This window comes from Poecilia mexicana, unplaced genomic scaffold (genome assembly GCF_051168715.1).
Source record: "Poecilia mexicana isolate PSO_F unplaced genomic scaffold, ASM5116871v1 scaffold_2, whole genome shotgun sequence".
Classification (NCBI taxonomy): domain Eukaryota; kingdom Metazoa; phylum Chordata; class Actinopteri; order Cyprinodontiformes; family Poeciliidae; genus Poecilia; species Poecilia mexicana.
Window position 1 is genome coordinate 24,277,039 of NW_028263371.1, and position 18,285 is coordinate 24,295,323.

At 40.5% G+C, this 18,285-nt stretch overlaps 1 protein-coding gene across 1 annotated transcript; it reads right to left on the bottom strand.

The window, feature by feature from the left end:
* Positions 1–254: 254 nt before the first annotated feature.
* LOC106912925 (NACHT, LRR and PYD domains-containing protein 3-like) lies at positions 255–16,389 on the bottom strand. The gene is made up of 12 exons (XM_088012889.1): positions 16,244–16,389; positions 15,321–15,909; positions 15,031–15,177; positions 13,305–13,652; positions 12,174–12,497; positions 12,000–12,092; positions 9,678–9,995; positions 6,339–8,085; positions 4,383–4,562; positions 3,244–3,417; positions 2,562–2,714; positions 255–2,044 (listed from the first exon to the last, which is right to left on the bottom strand). The coding sequence occupies exons 3-12, from the start codon at positions 15,074–15,076 to the stop codon at positions 2,032–2,034; spliced, it is 3,396 nt and encodes a 1,131-aa protein (XP_087869015.1). The 5' UTR covers positions 15,077–15,177; positions 15,321–15,909; positions 16,244–16,389; the 3' UTR covers positions 255–2,031.
* Positions 16,390–18,285: the final 1,896 nt, after the last annotated feature.

Sequence of the window (18,285 nt, forward strand, 5' to 3'; positions counted from 1 at the left end):
AACAGTAACTATACTAAATCAGATTTTCAAATGAATATGTTCAATGTTCAATGATGTTTTCATTGAACAAACAGTGGAGAAAATCTAAAAATCCCAATAATACAAACATGTTTTGGGGGGATGGAGAGGTTTAAAACACATTAAAGAAAAAAATTATAATTCCTACACTAATTTCTTTGTTGATCCGATTACAAAAAGCAAAACAGCATGAAGGATTAAAATAACAGGTGCAGTTATTATATTTGTACAAAAAATATTAAAATATTTATTGACCAAATAATGCATATTAGGTTAGAAGAAATATAAAAAAAAACATAAACAAATCAGCACATTATCCCAGTGATTCCCTGAGGTCTGAATAAGTCAATAAAATCTCAGTAAAGAGCCTGAAGTGACACATCAAGTCCTAAAGTTGTTTAGAAAACTTAAAGTAAAACATGAAACATGGAGTTAAAAAAGTAAAACACAAAAACAATCAGAGTTTCTGTGGGACATCCAGTTCTAAACTGGTTAAACTGGTGTTATTACCCAATAGTCAGCCACGTCCTTACCATCCCTCTGACTCTAGCAGACTGACTACTGTCCAGCTCTCCACCCAACGGGTCCGAGAAGCCTCCAACTCCTGAGTATTACTACAGATGAGAATTTAGAGGACATTCTGTTTAAGTTGGGCGCGAGAAAGATGCGTCTAGACTCTAATTACCTTCAGATCCAGAAGTTATGACCCTTTTCAGTTAATGAAACAGACATCTAAGTAGCCTGTAGTTGCCTGTTTTCAGAAACCACTTCTGTTAACTTGCTCAGTTGGCTCAATTAATTTAACTTGGGATGCAGATCCACTCGTCCCCAGATGCTGAGTTGATCTTGGCAGCAGAAAACTCTAATATCCATGGTCGAAGTCCTGTCTTGTCATGGCAGAATCCTTTTTTAGAATAGATCCAAAGTTGAACTGATGAGTATCCTCTGTGAACGCACTTCCTTATCCAGGTGATCTTTGTCTATCCCCCATGTCCATAGTTGAAATCTTTTAGGTTGAGTGTAGGGCCGTTGCCAAATCAGAATCCCGGGTTGTGGGTAAACTGATCTTGTTCCTTTCTTAGGCAGTGCGAAGTCTTCACCTCCCCGTGGTTTCAAAGCGTAGCCCTTCGTTGCACCTGCATCTTCGTGTGGTCTTGACTCGAGCGCTGCGGAACAAAGAACACCAGTTCTTCCTTCTCATGTATTTTTATACTCTCTGTGTTTTGGTGGTGAACACCTCAGCGGCTTGCACAATCCTCTTTGCCCAACTTCCCTTTTTCCCTGGGCATTAGGCGTCTTTGATTAACTGCTGACCTTCTAGACTCTTGAACTTCCTTTTTCTTCCGTGCTCACAGTTCTGCCTCCACCCAGTCTCTTGTTGCAACACAGTAAAAGACATTTCCATTTAATCTACAGTCATTACTTTTATCCATTTATGATCTGTTTTCTGTGTGTTCTGAAAAGATCTCAATCAGTCCTAACCAGGTTTCACGACACTGGTTAAACTGGTTAAACTAGTTAAACTGGTTTCTGTGATGGAAGCTGAAGTTTCTCTGCAGTTTCCAGTAAAGCATCTTTTTATCTGTGGAGCTTTGAGGAACATTTTCCTGTCAACAGAAGAAGCAGCAGCAGAGAAAAGAGGTTTGAAGTGTCTTTATGATTCAAAGCTGAACTGAAATGATTCCCATGTTTCCATCTCAGACCATTTCTGGTTCCAGGATGAAAATGAATCAGAGAGAAAAAAGATCAACTTTCCAGTTGAATCCAGTTCAGATCAAAACTCCATGAAGCCTCTAAATGGAGCCCAGTTTGAATCGGATCTTTATTGATCCAAAGAGACAAACAATATCAGACACTAAATGACAGACATGAGAAAATAAACAGGAGGGAAATCTTGGAGGTCAGAGGTCATCATGATGATCCAGTCAGAGTCTCTTTAGACTCAAACTGTTGCAGCTTCAACCTCTGAGGATCAGCAGGACACAGAGACCGTTCTCTACTTTACAGAGATCATCAGTAGTTCCACCTGCAGAGAGAAGAAGGATGGAGAGATCAGATCAGTGAGTGTTTCCAGCCTCTCCAGCAGCAGTCAGTGACGCAGCACATCCAGTAGATGGTTTCCAGGCTGCAGTCAGACTGATCTCAGAGCTGTGACCAAGATGAACCTGATCAGTTGTTTTCTGTTGAACTGAGAGAACAAGCAGATCTGAGATCAGATCTGCTGCTGCCACAGTTTGATGAATGAGGACCACTGTCTCTAGACATGTTGGACGGCTGGACGCTGGAGTCCAGCTGGACGTCCTGGAGACATGGACACAGCAACAACACTCATCTTCACACCAACACAAACACAGGAACACAGCAAGCTGCTGCTCCTCTGATTGGCTGATTGCTGTCTCTGTGTCCAATCAGGAAGCCTGAACCATTCTCCTCCCACTGAGAAGCTGCAGCTTTACTGGGAACACTGGAGCTTTGCTTTGATGCTAACTGGGTTTAGTTCAATATGCTGACAGCAGCTGGACTCACTACAAACATTTACTTACTCTACAGTCTTTACAAGATCCTTCAGCTGCTGAACATCTGAATGTTTCAGGTCGTTTCCTCTCAGGTCCAGTTTTGTCAGATGGAGCCTGTTGGACTTCAGAGCTGAGGCCAGAAAATCACAGCTGATCTTTGACAACCTGCAGTTCCACAACCTGAATAAAGAATAAAAGATGAGCTGAAGCCAACAGGATGCAGGTGAACCAGTCCAACAGAACCAGTTAAAGATTCTCATGAATATTAAAGCCAACAAGCTGCTGCTTCAATAAAGACCTGCTGACTTCAGAACCAGAACCAGAACCTGGTACTGGGTCATGTTGTGTTGGAGGATTTTAGTCAGTAAAATCATTCCAGGTTCTGATCAAAGTGTTGAAGCATCAATCATTGATTATTGATTTGTTCCTGTCAGATTCCAGGAATTCACTTTTCTAGACTGGGTTGAATGACCTTTGACCTGCTTGACATGATGGGGATTTCTACACACTGGGGGTCCGAATGCTGTCCTGTTCTGACCTCAGGTCAGCAGGTCCAAGTCAGTTACACAGAGGGACTAAATTAAACTCTGGATCCAAGTCCAGGAACAAACTCAGAAAATATTTATTAGAACAGAAGAAATGAACTTTGATTTATGATCAATTATAGATAATTATTCACAGAAATATCAATAATTATATAATTACAAACCACAATGTTTTCAGTCTGCAGCCTTCAGTCTGTAGAAAACCACAGAGCTCCTTCAGTCCAGAATCTTCCAGGTTGGTGTTGTACAGGCCCAGTCCTGTCAGATGGGTCGGTTTGGACTTCAGAGCTGAGAACAGAGACGTCCAGCTGGTCTCTGACAACCTGCAGTCCATCAGTCTGAATAAAGAATAAAAGATGAGCTGAAGCCAACAGGATGCAGTTAAAACTGAAATATGAACAAATAAATAATAAAAATGTAGAAAATTAATTTCCCTGAATGTAAAAGAAACATGATGAACTGATTCTAACATCTGATCCAGTCAAACTGGTTTAAAGAGTCCAAACCAGCAGAACCAGAACATTTTATCAACAAAGAAACTCAAAGTTTTCTATGAGCAGCAGCCTGGATGAGGTGAGCTATTTCTGCTGGTTCCTGATCATCAGCTGGAGACCCGACTTGGTAACCGGATCAGAACCACTCAGTTTATTCATGAATGGCCTTGGGTTCTTCTTAAAGCTGCTGAAAGCCAATGGAGGCCATTATTTCCTAAGGAGACGTGACCTGATGAAGCTTCATCACAGAGACGAGGCTCCAACCGACTGACAGCTGTCAGACTGAAGAGGACGGTTCCTCTCTGACCCGGCCCAACAGAACCACAGCTTCAGGACAAAGTGAGGAACCTGCTGCTGCTGCAAACCTCACTGTCATTCAGTTCATCTAGATTTGCTTTTCTACAATCAGTCACTTCTTAGATGTTTCATTAATGATGATTTGAACTGGTCAGTGTTTGTGGCTCGACTGGAGGAAAACATTTCATTCTGGATGTAAAGATGAGAATCAGAAATAAAACAATCTGAATCTTTACCAACCAAACTGAAACATCTCCATCATTAATTAACTTCATTTGAATTATTTTACTCATTTTGTTCATCAGTAAAAAACATTTTAAAAACTGAAAAACAAAGTTCAATAATCTCAAAATCTGAAATAAGAAAATAATTCATTTATAAGGTAAAATGTTTTAGAGATTTTAATCTGACATTTAAAAAGGTTGTTTTAAAATATTACAATAAAATTAATAAATAAACTAAAGACTAAAGTATCAATAAATGATTTTATTATATAAATAAAGAAAACAAACCTCAGTTTCTCCACTTTACTGACTGAACTCTCCAGGATCTCAGACAGATTCTTCATATCAGAGTCTCTATCATAATTTATGTAGATTAGACGTATTTCCAGTTCAGTCAGATCTGGGTTGGACTTCAGAGCTGAAGCCAAAACTTCACATTCAGCCTTTTGGATCCAACAGCCACCAAGTCTGTGATGAGAGAAGAAATAAATTCAGTTCTAATGAAATCAATCTGGATCATAAACAGATAAAATATGATAACAGTGATGTCATCATGATGTCATCATGATGACATCATCTGATCTTCAGTTTACCGAGTTTGACCCGACAGAGAGTCTGTGCAGTTCCTGACTAAAGTCCAGGTTCTGGTTCTGGTTCTGGTCCAGGCTTCATGTCCTCAGACCTTCAGCTCAGTCAGATGTTGAAGATCTTCTATCATCTGTGAAGGAAAGTTCAGTTTCTCTGCAGCATCAGAGCCTCAAAGGAGCTGCAGCAGCTGATGAAGAGGCTGACTGAGCTGAATGAAGGAAACTACTGGAGATGATGGAGAGGAGGAGGAACTGCTCACAGCTCTGACAAGTCACACTGACTTGGACTAGACCGTTTGGCTCCTTGAGATCTTCCACCAAGCAGGAAGTGAGTTATAAATGAAGTGAGCAGAGCAGGAAGTCCAGCCTGCTGTGGACCTCTGGCATCTCTGGGTTTGTTTAGCCCATATCTGCTGCTGCAGCATCTAGAATCCTCCTCATCATTAATAATAGTAGTATATTCTATAGAAACATGGCTCCCAGCAGCAGATTATTAAATGCTGCCACAGAGGAAACTGGGAGCAGACCAGACACATGATGCTCCCAGTTGTGTCTCCGTTCATCTGCTGGATTTGATGCTATAACAAAGTAGAAAGTGGACAGTCGTCAACCTGCTTCAGCTAAAAGCTGCAGATTGTTCTGGTCGTCCTGCAGAGCAGCAGCAGAACCGGTCCTGCTGCTCCTTCAGGTCTGGACCGTCCTCTGTTGGTCTGAGAGGAACTGGGACAAACTGGTTGGAAGAGGGACACATGTCTCTGCAGTGGTCTGTCCATCGTCTCAGAGGAACAAAGGTTTGGATGTCAGAAGAAATTGTTGCTAAACTCCTAAAGAGCTGAAGAGCAAAACCCCTGGAGGAGACGGAGCGTTTGGGTCCAGCAGCATCTTCATGGTGAAGCAGTGGAAGTTCTCCAGAACTAAAGAGGCTGGGATGTCTAAAGAGCTGAAGCTCATGTCTCTGCAGGTCTTCATGGAGGACAGCTAACAGCTTCAACAAAGGCTGCAGATGAAGAGTTGATGAGGAAAATGGTTCCAGCTCTGGAAGCAGAGTTCTCAGAGCTTTGGGAGGATCTGACAGAAACTAGGACTTTTTCTGGAACCAGACAACAATCACCACATTTTGGTCTCAGTTACAAACTCAGAGGAAACCAGTGGAGGAGGAAGAGGTGAGGATGATGACGGGATGAAGAAGATCAACACTGTTCACAAAGTTTATAATTAATGCAATGGTTTATTTTAATGGTCCAAATTTCCATCAAACCTAAACAATTATTTTATAAAAACAGTCAAAGATCCTAAAAGGTGAATTATGGAGCAGCAGCTCAACGAGTGAAGAGAGTTTAAAGTTTAAAAAGTCTCTCTGGATGATTGGATCTTAGAGGAAATAGACATTTTCTAGAGTTCAGGGTTTTCTATTCATTTCTACCTGAAAACTGATAAAAACTTAAATATTTTTAAATGATCAAAATGTGTAAAAACCAGAAGCTGCAGCTGTCCTGGATGAACTGAATGTTTAGATGTTTGAATGGCTGAAATCATCCAGAGGATGAAGGAAGTAGTTAAAGGCCAAAAACATCCAGAATCAACTTGAAGAAAGAAGAAGAAACAGGAGGACAATAGTGCTGAATCAGCATCACACAATGAAAACATCTGGACTCACCGAGCCTTTCTGCTGTTCCTCACAGCTGGAACCAGTCTCAGTCGTCCATATTCTGATGTGTTGTACTTCTCCAGGTCCAACTCATCCAGAACCTCTGACATCTGCAGCATGAAGGCCAGAGCTGAACAGTCGGTCACTGAGAGCTGCTTCCCTGAATCCAGCAGCCGTTGGATCTCCTGATAAAATGAGACGTCGTTCATCTCCACCAGACAGTAGAAGATGTTGATGCTTCTGTCAGCAGAGATTCTATCAGTGTTCATCTCCTTCAGGTTGGTGATGATTCTCTGGATGGTTTCTGGACGGTTCTCTGTCTGACCCAGCAGATCTTCTAAGAGTCTCTGGTTGGACTCCACAGTGAGACCATGAAGGAAGCGGACAAACAGGTCCAGGTGGCCATTTTCACTGCTGAGGGATTTCTCCATGACTTTCTTTATGAACTCATCTAGAGATGTTTCTTTGTATTCTTCTTCCAGGAACGTCTTGATGACCTCTGACCTCCTGCTGGTGAAGCAGTGGAGCATGTAGACGGCAGCCAGAAACTCCTGGATGCTCAGATGAACAAAGGAGTAGACGGAGATGTTGCGTGTTCCTCTCTCCTTTTTAAACATCTGAGTGAAAACTCCTGAGAACAACGCAGCATCTTTGATGTCGATGCCACATTTATCGAGATCTTTGTCATAGAAGATCAGGTTTCCCTCCAGCAGCTGATCTAGAGCCAGTCTTCCTAGAGACTCAATCAGCTTCTTGTTCTCTGGACTCCAGATAGATTTTGCCTTTTGTCGTCCATCAAACTTTTCCTCCTTGATTGTGAGCTGAACCAGCAGGAACTCTATGTACATCTCAGTCAGGGTCTTGGGCAGCTCTCCTCCCTCTCTGGTCTTCATCATTTCCTCCAGAACTTTAGCAGTGATCCAGCAGAAAACTGGGATGTGACACATGATGTGGAGACTTTTTGATTTCTTGATGTGGGAGATGATCCTGCTGGCCTTCTCCTCATCATCTCTGAATCTCTTCCTGAAGTACTCCTCCTTCTGGGGGTCAGTGAACCCTCTGACCTCTGTTACCATGCCAACGCAGTCAGCAGGGATCTGATTGGCTGCTGCAGGTCGTGTGGTTATCCAGAGGAGAGCAGAGGGAAGCAGGTTCCCCCTGATGAGGTTTGTCAGCAGAACATCCAGTGAGCTGGACTCTGAAGGGTCAGTCAGGACTGGATTCTTCTTGAAGTCCAGAGGAAGTCGACTCTCATCCAGACCATCAAAGATGAACAGAACCTGAAACGCTTCAAAGCTGCTGATTCCTTTGGTTTCAGTAAAGAAGTGATGAATCAGTCCTAATAAGCTGAACTTTTCTTCTTTCAGTACATTCAGCTCTCTGAAAGTGAATGGAAATATAAACTGGATGTTCTGGTTGGTTCTGTCTTCAGCCCAGTCCAAAGTGAACTTCTGTGTTAACAGTGTTTTCCCAATGCCAGCCACTCCCACGGTCATCACTGTTCTGATTGGTTGATCTCTTCCAGGTTTAAAGATTTCTTCTCTTCTGATTGTTTCTTGTTTCATGGATGCTGTTTCAATCCGTCTGACCTCATGTTCCTGGTTGACCTCTCTAGTTAACCCCTCTGTGATGTGGAGCTCTGTGTAGATCTGGTTCAGAAACGTTTGATTTCCAGGTTCAGCGACGCCTTCAGAGAGACTCTGGAACTTCTTCTTCAGAGACGCTTTAAGGTCAGGCTGATACAGACCAACAATATCTGAAGAAAGAAAAACAAAAACAATTTACAATATTCTAACAAGTGACTGGACTAATAAAGTGCCCAGTTTGGTTTGTCTTCATAAACTTCTTCAAAGGAAACATAATTCAATATTTAGAGAAAACCAATTAAAGTAATTCCAACATCAGTCTACAAATATTATAGTCTGTAGTCCAGACTGTCGTCTTCTTTTGTCAACCACCAAAACATTCAGCATGCAGCCAGACTGAGTGAACTGAAAACTGAGTCCCTATCAGACTGAAGTATCTGCAGTATTATCAGGTCATATAGATGAAGGTCCAAAGCAGAGATTCATGGTTTCATGCTGGTCCAGTTGTTCCAGTCAGGTGAAAACCATCTGCCTGGTTTTTCACTTTAAGAGCTTCATGACAGCCAGAGAAATGATGCTGTTCAATCTCAAGTCATCCACTCATCATCTGAGGGAGACGACCATCAAGACCAGAGAGAGTTGAGTTGCTTTGTGCTCAAAATCCTAAGACAGTGGGAAAAACTGAAGACGCACGATGAGACACTGTACACAGTCTGAAAAGACCCATTAACAGGGAAAAAGTGACATCAGTACATGATGCTTTGAGCAAAGAGGGTTTAGAGTTTAGGGTCAGGTAAGTTCAGGTTCAGTTAACAGTTATTTGGTTGCCAATGTGAGAACATGTAGGTGGAACATTGTTATGCAAAGTGGACATTAAAAGTCTCTCCAACTCCTTAATGCCACTTTCTATTGAATCAGAAAAACATTTAGTTTCACAGTGACCGATTGTGAAACACAGCTGAGTTTAGCTGATGTTACCTTGTACGTCATTTCTGACCTGGAGAATGGAGCCGACTTCATTTTATTTACTTTACATGTTCCATAGTTGATTTCAATTAACCTTCAATAAACATTTCTATGCTATTTTTAATGTTTTGGTTCCCAAATATTGTACTGGTGGGATTATAATTCTTTTCAATAAATGTTCAGGATGAATCTGCCAAGATAATCTCTGATCTTCTGCTGATTTGTTGGTTTTTGGAAAACTTTTTTCCACATGTTGACATTGAAGTGTTCAGTCAGACCAAAATCAGCTCCTGATGTCGTCCAGGAGGAGCAGAGATTCCTGCCAGAGGGCGACAGACCAAGACTCTGGATCCTCTGAGATAAACCAAATACCATCTGTCCAAACCTCTTCCACCTTTTCTTTACAATCTCATTGCTCTCCAGCCTCATCGGCCGAGTGAGCGGCTGTTTTCTGCAGCTGGAGAATTTTATCAAAAGAGCTTAAAACTCAATATCAAAACATTGGAAAAACATATTTTTTAAATAAAAATAAAATCCAAGTCCACATCCATCCTCATTCACAACACGTTTGCTGCTTCCAGGCTGCAGGGACTTCAGTTCTGATGGTTCTGACCCGTCTGGTGGTTCTGAACTCTAACGAGTGTCTCCAGCAGGGAGCACTGTCCTAGTCAAAGCCTCCAGCTGCTTCTTCAGGACTCTGGTCCCTGATTGTCCTGAACTTCTTCATCACACTGACCTTTGACCTTCTAATCAGCCAATCATCTGATAGGAAAAATTCAACATTTATACCACTGACCTTTGACCTGGAGATGAACCCGTTTCATCATCAGGATGACTTGTTTCCTGACTCTGCAGGTGTAGATCCCGCTGTCTGCAGCTGAGGGACGTTCCAGAGTCAGACTGAGGTCTTTAGTCTTCAGTGGGTCGTCATTCATCCTGGTTCTGTTACTGTAGGTCAGGTTCTGTTCCTCAGGATCATCAGAACCGTTCCGATACACATGGACCGTCCTGTTGTCTCCGTCCCTCCACTCCACTCTAGCGCCTCCAGGCAGATAGAGTTTGGTTCTGCAGGGCAGCAGGACAGACTTCACTCCTGAATCCACCTCCACTGGAGCTGAGAGACAACAGAGGACAAGATGGCAGAGAGAGAGAGAGAGAGAGAGAGAGAGAGACAGTGGAGCAGAGCAGGTGATGATCAGCTGATATTGTCTCTATCGTTCCTCCTGGACCTCGATGGACCCATCAGGTCAGAGACCATGAAGGTTTTTCTGGTGGAAATGTTTCCTTGTAACAGACGTTCAAGTCAGAGAGAAAAATCCTACAGCAGAGTTAAATCACCAAGGCAGCTTATGTAACTCTTCTGAAGGCAGGACTGAACTGTAGTTTATAGCTTCACCACTAGGGGGCGCAGACATGTTGAAAGTAATGTTTTATTCAGATGTGAAATAATATTCAGGAATCAGTGCAGATCTGCAGAAGTTGTGTTTGTAGGTAGTTTATGTGTATTTATGTGAGAGTTTCCATCAGACTGGCAATTTACAATCTATTTGTGTTTATTAAGAATAAAGTTTGTATTTTATTACTTTAGACATTTTCTGTTTGTTCATTTTGCCCAGAAGAGGCTGAGTTTTACTTTAAAATGGTGAATTATGTTTAGTTGCTCTCTTTTACTTTAACTTTATGAGTAACTAATAAAACATCCAAACACCAAATCGCCCACTGCTCCAGTCCTTCACTGAGAGGAACAGACTTAAATCCTGCTGGTAGTTTATAAATCACTGAACGGATTAAAGATCTGCAGCTGTTCTGAAGATCTGTGCTACCCGTAAATCCAACCTACCTTGTGGAAATACACGTCGATGCTACGTCACAAACTGCTTACTCAGCAGATCTCTTATAAATACGTCCTACCTGTGGAAGTTTCGTTTCATGTGTTTTATTTCATGGCAGATTACGATTGTTAAGCTTTATTTAACTTATTTTATACCTGGCTTTCATTAAGCTGCTGTTTTACTTCATGGTTTTAGTTTACATGACAGCAGCTTGTAAATATATTTATAAATGTCTTTAGTTTTGTGTCTGTAATGTCGTTACTGTAAACAAGTTATTATTTGGAGGTTAATCAGGACAAAATAATTTGTTTTGTGGCTTTTTGTCCCTATACTTTAAAATATTTTAATTTAATTACACTCTTTATTACTAAACCTTGCTAAATAGATGTTGGTAGTGATACTATGTGGGATTGAAGCTGTAATAGCCGTATAATACTAGTGTACATGGATCATATCCTATCATTTCCTGTGGAGTTCGATGGACACGTTGTGGCTGAACTGCATTTAATAAAGTCTGTAATACAACAGATTAATGTGTAAAAAAGGGTTGCGGTGATCTGTAATGTCTTTAATTTAATTCCAATAAAAACCTGTTTTCCCTGTCTGATACTTTTTTATTCCCAAAAAACGCCTCTGTATTTAAAATATTTTTAACAGGTAGGATATTCAAATAAAAGGATTAGTGCATAAATCTATAGCTTTTTATTTTAAATAGGTAGGATATTCAGATGAAGGAAGTGATCTTCCTGTGGTTTCATTATGTATATAAATTGTTCCAATGCTAAGCTAACTCTTTAGCTTCCACTTCAGTCCCGTCACTCAAATAATGTTATCTAATATATTTATCATTAACAACCTGCTGTAGTTTCCTGTTTGTAAACATGACAGTAGGAGTTTTGGACGGGTAGCACTGACAGATAGAGTTAGCTATCTATCTGTGCTGCGGTAGGAAAATGTGACGAGGTAGCACTGATAGTCAGAACAACCTGCTGGTTCTGGTTCTGCTCTACATCCAGAATCAGAACCAATCATGGAGAAGCAGCATTCAGCTTCTAGGCATCATAAATCTGGAACAAGCTTCCAGCTGAGTCCCTCTAAATCTAATAGACTGTAGAAACAGCTGCTGGTTCTGGTTCTGTTCATGATGTTTCTAACTTTGCTGCATTTAATCTGAACATGAATGAACAGAAAGATCTGAACTGATGACAAGATGAACTGTTGACCTCTGACCCCTAGGACAGGTCACATGATCTCTAACATTCTGGGTCAGAAACATTCAGACTCACCTTTCAGGAAATAATCTTTAAAATGATATAAAACGCCTGCAGAGACGATGAGAACCAGAACCAGCAGAGCTTTGGCCCAGGATGGAAACGGTTCTGTGGAAAAACAGAGAAAGGTTGACCTCAGTCTGACCTTTGACCTTCGTCAGGAACTCCAACTTGATTTTCTGTACTGACCTTTGACATATTTCAGAACCACAGTCTGTCTCAGGACGTCCTGGTCTCTGTGGACGGTGCAGACGTAGCGTCCATCGTCTCCGTCTCTGGGCTTCCTCAGGGTCAGGCTGACGTCTCCGGTCCTCAGGAAGTCTTTGTTCATTTCTGTTCGGTCGCGGTAAAAACCGTCCTGGTTTCTTTGGCTGCTGCTTGAGTGAACCATCATAAATTCTGGTTCTGACCGGGTCCACTCCACTGACGTGTCCTTAGGAAGGAGGGATGATGTTGTGCAGGGCAGGACAACAGAATCTGACCCTTCAGTGACCTTGACCTCCTGCTGATCAGCTGAGAGGAAATAATGAGCAGAAACAGTTTGGATCATTATTCTGGTTTGATGTCGTCGTTCAGTTTCTCTTTAATGATCAACATGAAATCAGAAACTTTGATCCATCAGTGGTTCATGTGACAGTTATTGATGCATCAGAGGGTCTGATCTATACATAGCAGATCTACAAAACCTGCTTGTTCTGTAGAGGCTGAAGATGAGAAACACAAATACTAATTATTGTTATTGTATTATATATGGAGAATTATTATTCCTGGAGATTCATCCTGTAAATGTTCAGTTTATATAGCTGGTCAATGATCAGCATAAAATAAATAACAGTGTAAAAAGTGAAAAGGGTCATGATAAATCATGATTTATAATCTTAATATGAAGTGTTTTTAATAAGTCATAAAATGATGCTGAATATTTATCTAATTCATGTTGTATTTTATTTTTGTTGATATTTACATGAACATGTTTGAATAAAACTGCTGTCATTACAGAGTCGACTGCTTTACTGTTAATAAAAGACTAAAATAGTTCAATTATGGAGACTAAAGAAACATGAAATATTAATGAAAACATCTACATTTTTATTAACAGCAGGTTTATAGGAAATAAATCAGTTTCCATAGTAACTCAGATTATAGAAATAATTGTATTAATAAAATGTCATTATAAAAATAATCCATCCATTATTCTGAGTTATTCTGGGCCTGGTTTCCATGGTTACAGAAACTATGAACAATTATTCATTTTCATATTTCAATAAATTCATTCATAGCATAGAACTTAAAATAGGGAGTGCTGCTTGTTCATCTGACCTTTGACCTTCAGGTGAATCTGTTTCACTGTCCGTTCTTGTCTTCCATCAGAGATGCTGCAGCTGTAGTTTCCTCCATCATCCTGCTCAGGTTTCCTCAGAGTCAGGCTGAAGTTTCCAGTATCCAGAGCATCAGGATTCATGGAGGTCCGGTTTCTGAAACGCTGGTTCTGGTTTTTAAGGTCGTCACCATTTTCTCTCCGTAGGTGGACGGAGTTAGGACTGAGATCACTGCGAGTCCAAATGAGGAACGGGTCTTCAGGTGGATTACCAGAGTAAATGCAGGGCAGCAGGACAGACTCCGCCCCCTCGTTAACCTCCACCACTCCACCCAGTGCATGCTGGGAAACTGAGGACACAAGATGAGAGTTTAGTGTAGAAATAATGATCAGTTATTCACTAATGAAAGATTTCAGTCTGTCTGCTAAACAGCTCAGTGATACTGAACTCTGATTGGGCAGCAATGATCTCTGTTCATGTATTATGTAACTCACATTAAGCAATAAAACTAATAAAAATGAATTAAAATAATTAACATTTAAAAACTGAAGGATTGAAACAGATTAAACTCTAAAAAATCATGAATGTGTTTTTTTAGAGTTGTTAGCCGTTTGTCGTTATTTGCAGTAATCCTGCTGTCAGTTTTCAGGATATTTTATCTCATGGATGGATTTGATGATAAAGATTTTTGTTTTAGTTTCTTGGGATTGTTGGGGCAGAAATTTTGTTTCTGTGACTTCCTGAAAACTAAAATTCTTCTAACTTTATTTTTCTTCTGGTTCTGATTTGTTATATTTACAGAATTTAAACCTTCCAGTAACTTTCAGGCAGTTTCTGCTGTGAAACTGATGCATCTTTGTGGATCAAACAACAATTTGGACATTTCTGTATAATCTACATATATTTTTTTATTTCAATAGAACTTCATTGTCATCTCTAAAGGGCTTAGACACAATAACAGTCTTAACCCAGAAATCTAAAAGTTTAATTCCTGCTAGTCATAAATACATTCCAGATATTTGTTAACGGGTCCAGAACTAGTTGAACATGTTGGTCTAAATTTGTTGTAATTTTTCTATTGACTAAAGAATTGATGTTTGTGACACAAAAACTCAGGGTTTTTTTTTTTTATAAAAACCAGTGAACTAGAGAAGAACTGGACCCACCAGAACCTGATTCTCCATTAATGGTCAGACCAGCATCAGAACATTATGACCACCAACCTGTGAGACCGAGGTGAACTCAGGTCAAATAAACTACAAACTACAACCACCCAGGCGGCCATCTTGGATTCAAATGAACATTTATGTGAAAAACTGAAGAAGGAAGGAAAACCAGAACCTTCAACATCTGCAAACATTTCTCACTGGTTTCTGAGGTTAATGTTTCTGGGAGCTAATGTCCAGATTACTGGTCTGTTTGGGTCTCAGTGGTTCTGATGCTGACAGAACTACAACCTGATAAAAAATATCAGATCAGCTGCTGAACCCAAACCAGAGAAATTAAATCCAGACAGGAAACAGCAAAGTGGAGCCACTGGCTGGATGGAAGAGACCAGAATAAAACTAAAACAATAAACCAGTGAGATCTACTGGGAGGACTGGAAAGAAACGAGTCGCTGGAACCAGAACCAGCAACCAGCTGAGGTCACCAGGGGTCAGTTAGAGAGAAGAACGGACCAGAACCAAGAAGCTCTGAGAGGAGCAGAGAGAGGAAGGTGACCTTACCGAGCAGGAGGACCATCATCATCTTCATCATCATCTTCTTCATCATCTTCCTCTTCCTCTCAGAACAAACAGAAAAGCTTCCATCAGATCCCAGTTGCTGATCGTCTCTGACACCAGTTCACTGTTTCTACTGGAACCTCAGAGACACTGTTAGAGATTTTTTGGTATTATCATTTTATTATTACTTTAGTTCATATTCAGTCTAATGTTAATCAATAGTTAATCAACATTCAGTATTATTGTGATTTTCAGTTTAAAGTGTTCTCTTCCTTATGTGTGTATAAACTGACCTGGAGGTCACATCTGCCTGTTCGTCTTCATGTGAAACAGTTAACTGTGTGTTTCCCAGACCTTAAATTACGTTTCCACAGGTGCCTCCTTATCAACTGGAATACTCCCTACCTTAGAAACTGTCTGTGTGCAGTAATATTTAGTCTCTGCTGTCGTGCTTACCTATCCTCCCTCTTTTTGCTTGATAATAAAAGACAAGCTGTAACCAACGGTCTTCAGAACGCTCAGTGAACGGCTCGGAGGAGCAGTTTGCTGAGACTTCTCCTTTTGCTAAAGCTTGGTCATAAAATTCATATACGTTGTCTGTGGTTCTTTTAATGAAGGTTCGAAAGGAAAAATACCCATCAACACACAGGGAGGAAACTCCACTGCTGATTGGCTGATTCAGATGAACCAGTTCTGATCCAGATCAGTTCTGAGGAAAGGCAGTTTCCTCATTGAGCCATCGAGCTTTGAGTAGATCAAAGGTCAGGAGCTTCAGTTTCCTCATAGTTCTGTTGGACTTCATTCATTCATTTCTGTCTCTGAACTCCATCAGGTCCATTTTCCAGTTCCAGAACCCGACCAGAACCTCTCAGTGTAAATCACCTTAAGAAATAATGAGATTTGGTTATTTATAAAAACAAGCTTGACTGCTGAAAATGATCAGGTGTTACAAGCCACACATGTGATCCAAATGGATCAGAACCAGAGTTACATTCACCGTCCAGCCTGAGAAACATTTAGCAAACCAAATGAGGAAAGACTGGAGAGTTTAGCTTTTATTCTCCTCAGTCTGTTTGAAAACTCAGAGAAAATCAGAGTTCCTGGTTGAAACCAGGAGCTGCAGCTCTGAACCAGAACCAGGTCCAGTTCTGGTTCTGTCCAGCAGCTCAAAGAGAAAAAACCCAGTCAGGACTGGAAACCTGGAGTTAAAACTCACCTGATCAGATTTTTGCTCCTCCTTCTGTTCACACAAACCGAGTCGGAGCGAACAGGAGAAATGGACCTGATTCTCCAGATCCTGAACCGGACCCACCTGAGGCTCCGCCCCCTCTGACAGCAGAGGTGTGTTCACCTGTTAAAATGACAGGAATCCAGTCTGATCATCAATACCTGGAAATAAATGTTTAAAACAATAAATTCACTTTTCAGTTTAAAGGGTTTTAATGAATATTTTATTAATCTTAATATTTTTTTGTTCTAATCTGAGCCAACAGAACCAAGAACCTTGAAATGTTGAAGTTTCTCCACATGTTGACACGACCATCTGATGTGTTAATGTTATCAAATACAGATTTTATTAATTTATTTAATCGTGTTTATTGTTGATCTGAAGGAAACTGATTCTCACCTGAACCTCTTTCATTCTGAACAAAATGACCTTTAAGCTTTGGCCTCTTTTAGCCTGGAGGCTTTAAGTTGTTTAACTGATTTGTCTCAAATGTTTCAGTGAAAAAGTTTAAAACCTGCTGAGTTACAAACAGGTTTTAACTTGCCGTTTACTGTGAGATGTTTTTGAGTTTCTGTCTCTGCTGTGCAGGAATGTTTCCTGGTTCTTCAGTTTGGGTCGAGGTTCTGATGTCACACAGACGGCCTCACATTTAACTCTACAATATTTTAATTTAACTTTGTCTTTGCTGCATTTTCTAACAAACTGCTTCCGATAAATCTTAAAATGTGAAACTTTAGAGATTGACTTGCTCTCTATTGGTTCTGGTTCTGGTTCAGATCAGGACAGATTGTTCAGGTTGAACCCGACAGCTGATGGTTTTCCATCCTGTCGGCTCTGCAGCCTCCAGAAAACAAACTTCATGATAACAGGAAAAGTTTCATATCGCAGTCTAACAGACGCGTCTCTGTCACCAGTTTGAACATTTATTTATAACCTGTACTCAATGAAAGTAGTGAAGGCTGCTGCTCAAGTGTTGAATATGTTGCAGGTCTCAGGTGGAGGGACAGGCAAACATATGCAAATAACCTGTTTTAACAGGAAAAGGACAAATGAGCCACAGGAGACGGTGTTGCTATGCTGGTAGCTCTCATCCGAATTTATTCCAGATTATAACAATAAAGTCATCATACAACCCCGAAAATTTTGACTATACATTCACACTTCCACTAGTTCCTCTATAACACAACACCAGCTTATTACTATATCAGGAATTGTAAATAAATGCACATTACAGACGGCTATATAAAACATACGCATTCTTCGCGTACCATCTGAGGAAATCCTCCGAGCAGCTTACCGAAGCTGTGTGAAGCTGACACCCCACCCACGTCAAAAAATTCTGCAAATAGTCTGAATGGTTAGTGCTCCGTTTGTGCAGGTTTGTGCCGTTAAAATTTTCGTTTGTGCAGCTTTCGTCTTTGAGATATTAAAAGTTATTTTTAGGTCATCTAGAGTTCACCGTCACCCCATCTTGCGCCAAAACAAACCAAAGTGGGCTACTTCTTTTAATTCTTCAGATTTTCAGCTGTTGTACAATGTGTACCTTTTGTTTTGAACTTCAATAAAGACTTAGAACAAGAAAAAATGTGTCTCAATAGCAATGTTTTCTCACGAACGTAGCGTTCTCTCCACAATAATTGAATCCTGCTAATAAAGGACATGCAGCCCTGACCCTAACGTAATGTGTATAACTTCTTCAACTGTGCTTTGATTTCGGAGGTGGTCTGAACAATTATATTCACATTGTTGACGTACTGTCTGCTGATTATGCAGCAAACGTGTAAAAAATATACATTAGCCTATAACGGTTCAAAAAATAGAAGAAAAAAAAAATCCACAGCCAATTTGCTAGTTGCTTGAGCAAAGTTTTTGCAGAGTAAAACGGAAATGTGTCATTGATTCAAAGTTCATCCAAGTAATGTACTTAATATTTAGTAAATATATTTTCAATGCAACGACTTTGATTTCATCCAATTTCTTACATTAAATGTGTATGGGCTTCAAGGATTTTGAAAAGCTCCACATGTTTT

What these genes read in the sequence shown, in the direction of transcription:
- LOC106912925 (XM_088012889.1), bottom strand. Translation starts at nt 15,076, where the DNA reads ATGATGAAGAAGATGATGATGAAGATGATGATGGTCCTCCTGCTCG. An exon ending in GGTTCTGAAATATGTCAAAG is followed by an intron (nt 12,093 to 12,173) that starts GTCAGTACAGAA and finishes GTTTTTCCACAG; the next exon opens with AACCGTTTCCATCCTGGGCC. An exon ending in TGCAGACTGAAAACATTGTG is followed by an intron (nt 2,715 to 3,243) that starts GTTTGTAATTAT and finishes TTCTTTATTCAG; the next exon opens with GTTGTGGAACTGCAGGTTGT.